At 51.2% G+C, this 14,731-nt stretch overlaps 1 protein-coding gene across 1 annotated transcript in view; it reads right to left on the bottom strand.

The window, feature by feature from the left end:
- Nucleotides 1-14,731, bottom strand: part of Gcn1 (GCN1 activator of EIF2AK4) — a 59,143-nt gene that overhangs the window by 38,750 nt on the left and 5,662 nt on the right. The window contains exons 3-16 of the mRNA XM_051161667.1: nt 12,660-12,723; nt 12,073-12,204; nt 11,368-11,476; nt 9,179-9,277; nt 8,956-9,090; nt 8,351-8,419; nt 8,126-8,234; nt 7,365-7,439; nt 6,812-6,940; nt 5,967-6,017; nt 5,600-5,698; nt 5,200-5,373; nt 3,645-3,797; nt 1,242-1,334 (exon numbers count right to left, since the gene is read on the bottom strand). Coding sequence (XP_051017624.1) covers nt 1,242-1,334; nt 3,645-3,797; nt 5,200-5,373; nt 5,600-5,698; nt 5,967-6,017; nt 6,812-6,940; nt 7,365-7,439; nt 8,126-8,234; nt 8,351-8,419; nt 8,956-9,090; nt 9,179-9,277; nt 11,368-11,476; nt 12,073-12,204; nt 12,660-12,723 — 1,491 coding nt within the window. The remainder of the gene's footprint in view (nt 1-1,241; nt 1,335-3,644; nt 3,798-5,199; nt 5,374-5,599; nt 5,699-5,966; nt 6,018-6,811; nt 6,941-7,364; nt 7,440-8,125; nt 8,235-8,350; nt 8,420-8,955; nt 9,091-9,178; nt 9,278-11,367; nt 11,477-12,072; nt 12,205-12,659; nt 12,724-14,731) is intronic.

The raw sequence follows: 14,731 nt of genomic DNA on the forward strand, positions 1-14,731 counted from the left end.
TGTAAACCTTTAGAACAGCTGAGTGGGGACAGTGAGGTGGCTCAGTGGGCAAAGGAGCTTGCCATCCATCCCTGGAACCCATACGGTGAAACAAGAGAGCCCATTCCTAAAAGGGCACCTTCCAGGCATATGTGCAAATATTAACACACGCACACACGAGATAACTAAATGTATGTTTCCCCACTCTAAAAAGAATTAAAACGAACTAAAAAATTAGCAGCAAAATGTAAACGTGTTAACACTAGACATGATGCTGTACTTCATTTTTATTTCCACTTCCTTATTATGTACACGCATATTTTAAAGTAAACAAGGCGTACACTGATCTTAGTCATTAAGAATTACTGCTAGGTCCATGACTTGGACCTGGAGCCTGCTGGACAAGGGGCTGGTTTCCAGCCTGGGAAGCACGGTGGGGACAGCAGCACACTACCGTGTGCAGGAGGCAGAGAACACACAGAGACCCAGAAGCAGCAGACATCACTGGACGGCCAGCAGGGCTGAGTGGTTGGAGAGCAGAGCGCAAGTCAGCGCAGACTCCCCCTGCCTTGTCTGTGAACTACAGGAATGCCGTTCCCAATCAAAAGCTAACTACAAGTGTTCCAGCCAGAGAGTGACTAATAGCTGCAGCTCCTTAATAGGATGTTGTGACTCGTGAGTCAAAAGACTTCAAATCGCTAATTAGCAGCAGACTCCTAGGAGGCAACCTAGAATTCTGCACATGCAGTCGGAGATCACTGTTCCTTTTCTACCAGGGTAGAAACCAGTAGTTTCTGCGTCGTCTGCTGCGGGAGGAGAGATGCCACAACTTCACTAGCACTTAGCGTAAAGAAAGCCGACAGCACCAATTACCCACTCAAGCTCTAATTATAGCTAACACTGCAGCTCCGCGAACGGCACCACTGTCTCTACAGTCCTCCCAAGTCCCCTTCCCACTGAGCTGACTCACCCACAGGAACGAATTCATTCAGAAAACAGCCACGTTGGCCAGCCAATGGTGGCACACACCCTCAATCCCTACACTAAGGAGGCAGAGGCAGGTGGATCTCTCTGAGTTCAAGGCCAGGCTGGTCTACAAAGCAAGTCCAGGAGAGCCAAGGCTACACAGAGAAACCCTGTCTCAGAAAACAAAGAAACAAACTAAGTAAACAGCCAAGCTGCTGGCCACATCACTGTCGGGCTCTCTGAGAGCCGCTGGCCATGTAGGTGCTTAAAGACCTGTCAGAGACCCAGAAACTCACCTTCCTCTGAAGCCAGGAGCAAAAACTTCTCAGATGTGAAAGTCTGCTTCTTCTCATCCACAACCAGCTGCCAAAAGTTGCTCAGTTTGACCTCTGCAAGAACCCAAAGGTGACCACCCCATGAGACAGTGCACCATTTCCCCGCAGCATGGCCCTTCCAAGCTGGTGCCCTCCGACCACTCCGAGGCCCAGTGTTCTATTCTGAAACCAAAGTCAGCCCTCTGGGCTCACTTGCGGTCTGAAGAATCTTAGGGTTCTCTGCTGCCAGTCCCACCTCCACAGGGCCCTGGCTGGAACACCTAGGGTTCTCCCTTTCTTCACCCTAACTGTGGCCATTCCTTCATGAGAATCACATCCTTCCAGGCTCTCAGGGATTTATTCAAATGCTTTCTCCCTCTTTCAAATGACTCCCATCACCATACTACCAGAGAGCATGCGCCCCGGTGCATCCTTAAAGGTGCTGAAGTGAGGCCATGTTCACATCATCTCCACCCAAGGTAGCCAAGGGCCCTGGCTTTGCAGAGATGGAATCCTAGTTCTCAGCCCAAGCAAGGTCTGGGAGGCAACAAGCAAAGTGGAAGGATGCTAGAGGCTGGATGCTGTGTCACCCACTCTAAAGGCCCACATGCAGCCGGGCGGTGGTGGCGCACGCCTTTAATCCCAGCGGGGGGGGGGGGGGGGGCGCGACGGCAGAGAAAGGATCACTGTGAGGTGGATCACTGTGAGTTCAAGGCCAGCCTGGTCTACAACGCAAGTCCAGGACAGCCAGGACTATTACACAAAGAAAATCTGTCTCAAAAAACCAAAAGAAAAAAGAGAGAGAAAGAAAAAAGTCCACATGCTAAAAATTTGGTCCCCAGCTTATGACACCATTGGCAGGTGGCAAAATCAGAAGGGACCTGGTGGAAGTAAGTTAGGTTACTAGGTGCATGCCCTCAAAAGAGACATGGAGACCTGTCTGTCTCTCTCTGTCTGTCTGTCTGTCTCTGTTTCTCTCTCTCTGCTTTGCTTCTCAGCCACCAATAAATGAACAGCTCTGTTCAGCCACATACTCCCTGCCTGGCACAGATCCAAAGGCAATGGGCCAACTGCCGACCATGTGACTGGAACCTACAAGACCATGGGCTACAAGAATCTTTCCTCCTTAAGTTGAATTCCTCAAGAAGTTTGTCATAGTGACAAAGCTGATTTTTACACAGAGGACTTCAGAAAGGGTAGATCCCAAGGGTCCAGGAAAGAATGGAAGGCTCTGACTGAATTATGTCCCCATGGCTGACAGATGGCATGGTGCACACACTGCCTGTATGTGGACATGAAGCTGCCACTTCAATCCAAACAGGGGACTGAGCGGCTGGATGATGGGTCTATGAGAAAACTATCACTTTACAACTTTTTGTACTTCATGATTTTTTTCCAGAAATTATTTTTTTTTTCATGTATCTGAGTATGTACGTGCACTATGTGAGCCACCATGTGGTTGCTGGGAATTGAACTCAGGACCTTTGGAAGAACAGCCAGTGCTCTTAAATTGAGTCATCTCTCCAGCCCACAAATGTTCTTAAGTCATCACTTCAGCTCAGACTTTATGAATTTTACCCCTATGCAATGGTTAGCTCTCATCATTAACTGATTTAACTTGGAACCATCAGGAATCCATGAGGGACTGTCTGGACTGGGGTGGCCTGTATACAGCCTATCTCAGGAGAACTGGCTTAATTAAGTTAACTGACGGGGGAAGACCCAGCCCACTGTGGGCTGCACCATCCCTTCGGCAGGGAATCCAAGCGTGTGAAAGCTGACAGCAAGCTGAGTGCAGGAAAATGAGTGCACACGTGTACTACTCCCTGCTCTCGACTGTAGGTGTGATGTGACTAACTCTTGAAGTTCCTGCCTTAACTTTCCCACAATGACCATCTGTAGTTGGAAAGGAAATAAGTTCCTTTCTCCCCAAGTATCTCACCAACAGAAATGAACTAAAACATCTTATGAATATATAAATAATTAAGGCACAAAGTCTAGAAAGGGCTCAGTGGCTAAGAGCACTTGCTGCTCTTGCAGAGGACCCAGGTTCCTAGAACGTACATGGCAGCTCACAACCATCTGACACTCCAGTTACAGGAGCTCTGACGCCCTTTTCTGACCTCTGTGGCACTGCATACCTGTGGTGTACATACGTGTAGGCAAATCTCTCACATGCATAAAACAGAAATGGCACACAAACAATAAAAAAACAAGACACGAGGTCCTAATCCTTGGCCTAGCAGAGTAAGTCTCACAGACGTGTCCTGGCTGCACTCCCTGTAACCCTGGAACTGACAGGATGATGCTAAACAGCCCACACTAGACCCAAAGACTCTGAAAAGAGCCTGTCACCTGGCATCCTGGACACATGCAGACCCTTACCAGCCTGTGAATCAGCCACAGAAAGCTTGGAGAGCAACAAGGCTGCAGCGACCCCCTCGGTGACGTTGGGAACCTGAGTGTTCTGGGAGGCCGCCTTCTCTACTGTCTGCATGAGCAAGGGCAGAAAGTCCAAGGCCTGCAGGAGCGTGTCACCTGTGGGAAGAAGCACCGTAGAGGCAGCCTGCTCTGCAGTCGTGACAAGATTGCTTGGAAGACACTATCCACCCACATGTGAACTGGATGAGCCCCTCAGTTAATTTGCCAAGTATCTCAAAGAACAGGAGTAAGAATCTGTGACATAAACTCTGTAGGCATAAAAATTAAAAGCAAAAGAATTCTATTAATCTGCTCCTCTCCTAGACAAAGAAACGGAGACCGAGCGAACCGCTAGGGCTGACAGCAGCTGGTGGACAAAGAGCCACTGCTAACCTCAAGCTCGACTCCAAGCTGGTGTTCTCATACAGATGACCACTAGACCCAAAGCCCTAAGCTCCAGCCAAGCTGTGATCTGTGAATAAACACACTAAAAATAAATAAGCTGGGTGTGGTAGCACACACCATTAGTCCCAGAGGGTAGAGCTCTGAGTTTCAGACAGACAGAGCTATGTAGAGAGAGATCCTATCTCTAAATAAACAAAAAATTTAAAGGTCAGGTACAACTACAGCTAAACACACTCATTTTGTTTTCTGTACTCCAGGCTAGCCTCAAATTCAGTATGCAGCCAATGACGTGGTAGTCCTGCCTTTACCTCCCCAAGTGGGAATTACAGGCCTGAGCCACAACACCCAACTGTGACGTCATTCCTAAAGCTCACACAGCTTAAACCAAGTACCAGGTGTCTACACCTCAGTCTACACTCAAAGTTCATCAAGGCAGCAAAATGCACACTGGTATATGAATCCAGGTGTGTCTAAGTTGATGGTGTGAACTCACTATATCCCCAAGGCAGCTGACAACATATTAATTACATAAGGTCTGAGGTTTTGACATAAACGTCAGACCACTATGCCGAGCCGGCGTGAACTTGAGGCCCCTCCGGAAAAGGAGGACCACTCTCACGCCAGGGCAAGCACCTCTCCTGCCAGGCTCTTGCTCCTACTCCAAGATACACACGGCTGCAAAGTTCACCGGGGAGCTTCCTCTGCTGAGGCAATCTTCCTGATGTTTCTTTAAACACAGTAATTCATAAACTTAAAATTAACGCCATCACTTAAAGGGGGAAGTCACTGTCAAGAGGCTTTGGTAGAGGGTCAGGCTTTCCCTGGCTGTTTGGCGAAGACGGCCACCCTTGCCAGTGTCCGCAGCTGTGGTTAGCACTGAAGAGATGGAAGCGGCCATTTTTTAAAAGGTTCAAAATCAAGTTTCCATAGCATTGGACCTTTTATGCTCGTGATCTGACTGTAGGTTCTTTCTGAGTAAAATCCAATATGGGAAGAAATCACTCACTACTGTGAAGACTGGGCCCAAGGACTCAGAAGAAAATGAGGTTCAGTGAGTGAAGGAAAAGAGAAAGCCCCAGTGGTGAGCGAGCCCTCAGGCCCCTGCACAGCTTACCTCGGAAGGAGGCCAGCATGCACTGCAGGTAGGCATGCCTCACTGCAGAGGTGGAGGTTTTAAGGCTGAAAACTTTCTTGAACCAGTCAGTCAGCTTCTTGGGCACATCTGTAGTGAACCGGTGGCACCAGAGCGCCAGGACAGAGACGGCGTGTACCAAGGTCCCTTCGTGCACTAGGGCAAGCGGCACAAGCCAGTCGGTGTGACGTCATACACCATATCAAGTCACTGTGAGCAGTGCGAGAAGGCATGCCGGGTCCCGGGGAGAAGGCAGCGACATCTCAGACAACTCCCACCCTACTAACTTAGGGCATGCCTTAGAAAGCCTTTAGAAGGCTGACTGAAAAACCAAGGTCAAGCATGGGTCTAAACTGAATGCTGCCCACACCACAAGGAATACCTTCCTGCTGAAGGAATGGGATGAAGAGCTCAGCCACAGACCCATTCAGGGCCTGACCGGAAGGCCCAGATACCGCATGATGGCTCAGGCTTCCAATCCCTGAAAAGCAGATTCTCTAGTTGGCTCCTCCTCTGCACAAAGCCACAGCAGACAAGCCTGGGCCTGCCCTCGGAGTAACAGACCTCTTCTGGGTGCCCCACAGCATGCTCTCCCTCCAGTCTCTCCTTTTATAGAGGCTCCAGCTGGGAGCAGAGTCCTGGAGGGAGGCTGGTGCAGCCATTACTGTCAGCCATCAGAGTTATCTCAGACTTGTGCTGACCTCCTCTATGTCTAGCGCACACTGCCACGACCCGGGAGGACTCCGTACCTGAAAGGACACTCATCTTCTGGGCTATGACAGTTAGCTTTCCCTCTGAGCCTGCAAGGAGATAAACAAAAGGACTTGCTCACACTGGCCCCACTTCCTGACACCCATGCAGACTCCTGACGCAGCCTCTCTGGTATAAAGCTGGATTTAAACAGTATTTTAGCACTGTCTGCTCTGTGACTAAAATAAAACACTACATTCTTACAGAAAATCTGAGAAACAAAAACCACAAAGATTAAAATGTTTAACATCATCCGTGTTCTTACTACAAAGGCATTCTTAGCATTTTACGTCTTTCTTTTGTTTCTGCCACATGCACACTTTTTTTGTTGTTTTTTTTGTTTTTATTTGTTTGTTTTTGTTTATGTTTTTCGAGACTGGGTTTCTCTGTATAACAGCCCTGGCTGTCCTGGAACTCACTCTGTAGACCAGGCTGGCCTCAAACTCACGGAGATCCACCTGCCTCTGCCTCCCAAGTGCTGGGATTAAAGGTGTGAGCCACCACCGCCCGGCTTTTTTTTGTTTTTAGAGACAGAGTTTTCTCTGTGTAGCCTTGGCTGTCCTGAACTCCTTAGTAGACCAGGCTAGCCTTGAACTCACAGAGAACCTCCTGCCTCTGCCTCCCCAAGCGCTAGGATTACAGGCATGTGCCACTGTGCCTGGCTCAAAGCGCTCTCTTAAAAACACAGACACTGCTGTAGGTGAGCCTCTGCTCACACTCCCAGAGTTGCACCCTTATCCAAAGCTTTTTCTGGAGCACACTCAGAATCCAGTCCCCACCCCATCCATGTTCCACGGCGAGGAGCACACTTTGGCCATCTATCATGCCAAGAAGGACAGCTCACCTCCAAGGATTGCGAACAGGTGCCTGGTCAGGGCCTCGGTGGCAGAAGAGTCACTGCACTGGCGGGCCAGGTTGCGCAGTGCCAGGACGGCCTCATCCATCAGGCGGGGGCTGTTGGACTTCAGCTGATCTGGACACACAGAGCCACAGCTCAGGGAGCAGCAGCTGAATGCCCAGACTTTAGTCTCTTCACAGGGGTCCCAGCTCTTCTCGACTCCCGGCTCCCTGACCTCACTATTCTCATTTCTTAACGTTTATTCATTATGTCTTGAGGGAGAGGTGTGGCACAGCGCATAAGTACATGTCAAAGAACCATCTGTGGAGTAGGTTCTCTCCTTTCATTGTGTGGTTTCCAAGATTGCACCTGAGTTGGCACACTTGGCAGAATCCACCTTTAACCCAAGGAGCCATCCTGTTGGTGCTAAAGCGTATTTCTAACGTAAGCTGTTCCCTACACACTTTTCAACAAAAAACTTGCCAAATACAAACAAAACTCAAGGTGTATGAAGGGCCTGCAGAGAGGTCAGCTTATACAGAGGGGCCAGCATACTCACTAGCCAAGCCTTTCACGATGTCCAGGGCATACTGGCTGAGATCAAGTGTCACTGATGCCAGCAGGCTGGAGATGGCTAAGGGACAGAAAGCACTGTCTGTCAGTTTCAAGTGCCAGTGCCCATTTTGCCCAGCCCACCCCCAAAACACCCCCCAGAGTCTGCTCGTTAGCCATGTGGTGACATGACTGCCTTCATCTCCACAAAGCCACAGGTGGCCACACTCCTGTGCCAGAGCCCTGCTCCTCACACCAAGTCAAGTCCAGAGTGCCTAGAGAAGAGGCTCTCAATCTCAACCCTCTCCAGAAGGTTCTCCAGCCTCCATAGTCTTAGACAAAATTCTAAGTGGACACTTTTCCATAGACTTCTAACAATAGAGCACCTGCTGGGGCTAGAGCAATGGCTCAGCAGGAAAGAGCACCAACACTCTTCCAGGACCCATAGCAGGGGACAGCTCACAACTATCTGGAAGTCTAGTTCCAGGGGACCTGATGCCCTCTTCCAGCCTCTGTAGGCCCATGCAGTCAGGTGTATGTGTACGTATACACACACACACACACACACACACACACACACACACACACACACACTTTAAAAAAGAAAACCCATGACTTTCAACGTATCTGAAAGGATTTCCTGATCTTGTCCACAGCCCTCACCAGCTAACAGGGAGCACATCTCACACTCACAGCATAAGGTCCTGCTGCCAACAGAGCTGCCCAGGCGGTGCCTCCCCTCCCTCCTAGTGCTTAACAGGAACCTACTTTCAATAACATTCTCCGGACTCCTCAGCAAGGACTTCTGTATGGTGGGCAGAATCAGATCCTTGAACTCTGAGTGGGACATGAACCGGAGCAAGGGGGTACAGTTGTCCTACAAAGACAAAAAGTCAGGTGCCCAGGCCTCACAGGAAGTGTGAGAAGCAGGTAGTGTGCAGAATCCACCCAGGACCTGACGCAGTCTGGGCGGCCGGTGTGCAGTCCACTCACCAACAAGTACGTGGGCGGCTTGGCTTTGCTCATCAGAATGTTCTTCACGTAGAACTCCAGCAGGGCGCTCTACAGGACACAAGCAAGACCTCAGTATTAAGCAGAGGTCCCCACCCCTGTGCTCATCACTCTGTCCATGGCGGGGCTCACAGCGGGCGACATCTGAAATCTCCCGTGTACTCACTCCCACAGACTAGCCGCACTCGCCCTCCCCATGCTCCCCACTGCTTGCTCTCCGCCCAGACTGTTCTGCCCACCTCTCTGCTGGCCAACCTCTCTCCTAACTTCTGTCATAACAAAGACTGCCCAAGTCAGAGACCCCACTTGCTATCTCCTTCCTCACACTTATCAGATGGAATTAAAATCTGACTCAGTTTCACAGGGACCACAGCCTCCTGTGCACTGCTGCACCCCCAACTCCAGGCACAGGGCTTGGTGTACCGGAGCCACCCAGAGGCGAGCAGTAAACTGTCACCCCAGTGGCTGCACCAAGATCCACGAGCTGCAGCTGCAGGCCCCAAGGACAAAGCAAGTTCCCAATCCTTCCCCACACGCCCCCATCCCACACCTCCCCAACAGCCACTGTCCCCGCACTGGACACTCGCCTTATGCTGACTGACCACATCCACCTCTTTGTGGTCTGTGCAGAACTGCACCAGCAGCCCCAGCATGCCAGCATAGTTTTGGTTGGGTTCGAGGCTAAGGACAGCGGAGAAGTACTGCTCCACCAGCCCGGGGTTCTGAAGAGGAAGTAGAAGGCCGGTGAGTCAGACGGCAGCAGTGGCACAGACACACGTGGCCTCCTACTGCCCACCAGGCTCCGTTCACCTCTTTCCACAGTTTAGTGAGCTTCTTCATAGCACCATCCACAGCATGCTTGTGGGAGCTGCCCAGCACCTCCAGCAGCAGCAGACACTGCACCTCCACCTGCCAGGATAACAAAGTGCTCTCATCAGGATATATGACTTACAGCAAGTGTCCTGTGACCCTCCCAGTCGGCCACACACACTCACCAGGCCTTCAGGATCTCCAGCCTCCTCCCATCAGGCCTCTTCTCTCTGCCAACCCTTGTCCTAAGTCCCCCCTCCCCTTTTCTATGTATCTGGGTAGTTTGCCTGCATGTATGTCTGTATTCTACATATATGCAGCATCCTTGAAGGCCAGAAGAGGCTGTCAGATCCCCTGGACCTGGGGATAGACAGCTGTGAACCACCATGTGGGCGCTGGGAATGAAGCCGGAGCCCTCCACAGGAGCAGCCAGTCTCCTGACTGCCGTCTCTTACTACACTGCTCACTCATGCATTTACTTTGTAAATATCTGCCAAAGGACACAAGAAGAACAAGGCGCTTTCTTGCAAAGAGAGAAGATGATATTAAACAAATAAACACACAAATGGGGATGCAGCTCAGAACACAGCACGCATGAAGCCCCAAGCTCCCCTCAGTAACAATGTAATAGGAACAAGTCAGTACCACAGCTGCTGTTCAGAAAAAGAGCAGGCAGTCCGAGGTACCGTACTTACTCATCTGCCTAGACCTGTCCTTCACTAAAGACCAAACCCTACAGCCAAGTATGGTGCCACCTCTGATCCCAGCCGTGGAGCCACAAAGGGTCAGAGGCACCACAGAACAGGCCGTGCTCCTCCAGTGGCTAGGGGCAGCCACAGCTTCTGGAGCACTGTGCCCCTGTGTGCTATGCTAACAGCACATCCTTCTAGACCTGCTGGAGATGGAGGTAATTAAACAAGCTCGCCCAGATCACATTCGGCATCATTCACGGTTTCCTCTCTCAGAGGCTCCAGGCTCCCACTCCCTCCCCTCCACTCTGCCTTTCTTAAGCACTGTACCAGGCTCTGCACCTGTATCTGTCGTCTCCAACAGTGCATAAGCTCCACAGAAGCAGGTTCCCTCAGCCTTACTCACAGCGGCCCAGCTTCTAGCACAGTGCCAGCCTGATGGCTGAGCGAACTGTGCATGTAACAGACACCAGAGCCAGCAAAGGAGAAGCCCAGGCTCGAGTCTCTGCAGCACCCCAGGTGCACTCCGTCCTCTGATCCAGCACCCGGCCTGACACTCCTGTTCACTAGGCTGGCTGACTCACCACAGGAGCAGCTGGCAGAACCCAGCAGAGATAAGCCAGGGGCCTTGCCTATTGTTACTAGAGAGCCATTTGCCAACAATGAGACCCATACCTGTTAAGGGTTCCAGAGTCAAACTCATACCAAGGAAATGTCAGCGCTCTAACTCACCACTAGTCCACTGCTAAAGGCCACTCTACAATTGTCCCTAAAGGGGTACTGGGTAAGAAACCAGGGAGCAGGCGCTCTGCCCGCCTGGCTGGCTGCTCACCACAAGATGAGCTTAGATTCCTAATGCCACCGGGCACTCACACCTAAGCCCACCACATTCTACAGCATCGGTGGCCCTGTGAATCTCTCTCACACCTCTCTGTGGTGGGTAAGTGGCTCTGTCAAACCTCATGGCCAAAACTTAGGCCCATGACACCACCTTGCAGAACCATCCACCACGGCCCTGACCTACATTAACCAGACCTGGACATCAAGAGAAGGCCCAGCCCAGGTGGACAGGTGGGAAGGAGAAACAGAGAGTGGGCAAGGAGCAGGCGCAACAAGAAAGGAGGGACTTAGATGACCAAGACAACAGGCAGACTGTTACTCTAGAACCCTGAATCCCCACAGAGAAAAGAGTGCTCAGCCAGAAAACGACAGGATGCACACGACCGCATCTTCGGGCACCCCCGCCTTCTAGTGTCTCCTCGAGTCCTCCGCCTCTCAGAAAGGCAGTACCCACAAGGCCAGCACCATGCCCGACACAAGAAACTTGGGAATGCTAGTGAACAGATGAGTGTGACCCTGCTGCACTCGTGCCCGCCACCAGAGACACACCGCAGGACGATTTCAACCCATGAGGGAGAGCACTTGTGATGCAGCAAACACTTCAACATCGCGTAAGTGTGTAAAGTTCACGCTCGTGGTTCCAAAGACAAGGGGACCTACCAGCTTGTTCCAGATGTCTCCTTGCCGCTTAGTTTTCAGGGGAAAGGCAATGCGCACCAGAAGGCAGGTCCAGGTCAGGGCCAGCAAGGCAGCTGAGCCACTGCTCTTGCTACAAAGGAAAAAGGAGAAGAGAGCTGAGTGCTGAGCACCAGCCTCCATCACACCCTCAGGCAAAGTATGTGAACCCTCCGTCAACCCCATGGTGCAGAAACATGTTCCCCATACCAACCAGTGACAACTCAGGAAAGACTCTAGGCCTCACTGCCTAAGGTCCATCACTTGACATTCACAACAATGAAAACAGGATGAGGGTGGAGAGATGCCCCAGAGGTTAAGAGCACTGGCTGCTCTTCCAAAGGACCTGGGTTCAGTTCTCCCAGCAACCACACGGCAGCTCACACCTGTCTGATCCAGGGGACCTGATGCCCTCCTCTGCTGTCTTCGGGGACAAAGTGCACACATGGTACACACACATACAGACAAAACACTCATACACATAAAATTTATACAAACAGATAAATAAGGTTTTCCCTATCCAGTGCCTTGGCCCACTGGTTCAGCCCTCTCCTCAAGAAAGCGTGTTTTCTATACTAACCTGGTTCCTCCCTCCAGGTGTGGAGGTAAGAGCAGGTCTGCTCACACCTGCTCATCTGTACCACCCTACCTGAGTAGGACTCTGCCACCCCAGAGGCGCACAGCTCTCACCTGGGAACACCTGCTCTGGAGCCAACACCTGAGGACTGAAGGGACTGCAGGAGGCTCTTAGCCGTGGCCTCTGGCTGGGCCTCCGCCAGCTGCTGGATGGCTGCCTGCAGGGCTCTGCGAGAGGCTGCATCTCTACAGTAGGCGGGAGCAGAAAGGCACATGGTGACGTCAGCAGAGAGGACTGCTTAAGGCACGCACTCTCTGGGGAGACCGATGGTGCTGTATATGTCCCGGTGGATCCTAGGTGACTGAAACAAGCTAGATAAGCCCACCTCGCCCCAGAAAGGACGCCAGATGACGAGAAGAGCAGAGCCTTTCTTCGTGATATACGCCCATGGCTTCAGCTAGGCTACACGCCTTTACAGGCACAACCAATGACTGCATACGTATGCTGAGACACTACAGTGAGGCAGGTACTGACCCAGGCCTTCACACCAAGGACCACTCCCGAGGGTATAAAACACTGTGCAGAACCTGCAGGATGCAGTGGTTAGAGCATGGACCTAAGAACGGGGCGCTCTACCCACGGCCCCGTGCCAGCTCCCAGCACAGCACACTCTAGAGTCTGGCTCTCTGCTGGGGCTCACCTGTATCGATGCAGAGTCAAGCAGAATAACTTGCAGAGCCCTTTCACTGCACCCTCTGGCAGATCTGAAAGCAAAGTTTACACACAGAAACTCAACAACAAGCAGTGGTGAGCAGCTGCTCACGTCAGGCCTTCTGTCAGACAGGGTCACAGCCCAGACACTCCAGTAAGCCCCAAACTTTTGAGGTAAAATCTCAAGGAGAAAAGAGCAGCATCAAGACAGTGATCATGAGCCAGGCGCTTACAGCACACGCCTTTAATCCCAGCACTCGGGAGGCAGAGGCAGGTGGATCTCTGTGAGTTCAACACCAGCCTGGTCTACAAAGTGAGTCCAGGACAGCCAAGGCTACACAGAGAAACCCTATCTCAAAAAACAAATGAAAAATATAAATATAAAAATTTAAAGTTCCCTAAGCCAGGCATGGTGATGTACACCTTTAATCTCAGCACTTGGGGAGGCAGAGGCAGAGGCAGGTGAGTCTCTGTGGGTTCAAGGCCAGCCTAGTCTACATAGTAAGTTCAAGGAAAGTTAGGACCGCAGAGACCCTGTCTCAAAAAAAGGGGAAAAAAAAAAGATTCAAGTACCTCAAGGGCAGGCGGATCGCTGTGAGTTCGAGGCCAGTCTGGTCTACAAAGCGAGTCCAGGACAGCCAAGGTTACACAGAGAAACCCTGTCTCGAAAAACAAAACAAAACAAAAATAATAAAATAAAAAAATAAAGTACCTCAAGGAGCCAGGAAGGAAAAAGCACCTGTAACTAGGGGAGCTGAAAGCTTAAACGTGCTGACAGATCCGTCAACTGCAGGAAATGCAGAGGAGAGGAAGTGTGGACCAAAGCACCTGCACTCAGTGGTGGGCTCCGCTGTTGAAGCCAACTTACAAGGAAGAAATGAACAGGAACCCAGGCATCCAGCCAGAAAGGAGTAAGGCTAAACAGAAGCGCCCTCACATGCTGGCGACCAGAAGCATGGCTGGGGAAATCCGGCCTATGTTGTGAGATGGGTCAAGCCCAGGAAGAGCATTTCAGGCGCCCAAATGATGGAGGAAACAAGTGTACTACAGAGACCCAGCCCTGTCCAGCGCGCAACACTGAGAACACAGCAGTAACAATGACAGGAAACGCAAGCTGCTGGCGTACCACAGCCGAGCGCTATGCTGGACACCCACAATGCTCTCCTTTACCCACCACACCAGCCCGTGAGAAGCAACTAGCTTCATGCTCAGACTGAAATGACAGCGCCCATGAAGGAAGCTGGGCTTTCACACCACAGCACTTCATAAACACAGCTCACTCTGAACTGTCGAATCTCAGGGTGCCAGAAAAGCACAGTCACCCTCGAAAGACTCAGCAGTTCATAAAGTCAGACATCAAAGTCACACTAACTCCCAAAGCTGGGGGAGAGGGTGCAGCACTTGGCAGTTATTCTCAGGGAAAGGCAACCATTATAGCTCAGCACATGTACACAGGAGGACAGCTCAGAAGCTCACACGGCAGCTGACTCCACTTAGAGCTTTAACAAGCTTGGCTGTTACACAGGCAACAGCAGGTTCAAGTAGCAAGAGAGAATGTGAGGGAAGGCTGGTGGGAGAAGCCAGGTATGGTAGCGCTCATCTGCAATCTCAGCACTGGGCAGGCTGAGACAGGACAGTCACGAGCTAGAAACCAGCCCTGTCTTGGGAGGCAAGAGGGACGGAAGGCAGGCTAGCGAGTCAGTCAGCTGCTTTAAGTTCAGTGTGGCAGCCACACCTATAATCCCAGGACTAAGGGCTAAAAAAGAAGGGTGGTTCAAGGCCACTATAAGGACTCCTTTTCTGAAATGCCTCTCCCCCCCCCAAAAAAAAGAAAAAAGAAAGGTTAGTAAGACTCAAACACCTGTACTGAATGCTCTCAGAGGACATCAGAACACAGACCTCTCAATCTAACAGACTTAAAGGTCCTTAACTGGCCAACCACCTGCCACCATCTCCTTATGTCTGTGGACACACAAAGAACAGGGTCCCAAATCAAAAAGAAAGTGTCGGTGTGTTCTGTGTACTGCTCAAGAGAGAAACATTTCGAATCAACATGGCTAA

This window comes from Acomys russatus, chromosome 19 (assembly GCF_903995435.1).
Source record: "Acomys russatus chromosome 19, mAcoRus1.1, whole genome shotgun sequence".
In the NCBI taxonomy this organism is placed as follows: domain Eukaryota; kingdom Metazoa; phylum Chordata; class Mammalia; order Rodentia; family Muridae; genus Acomys; species Acomys russatus.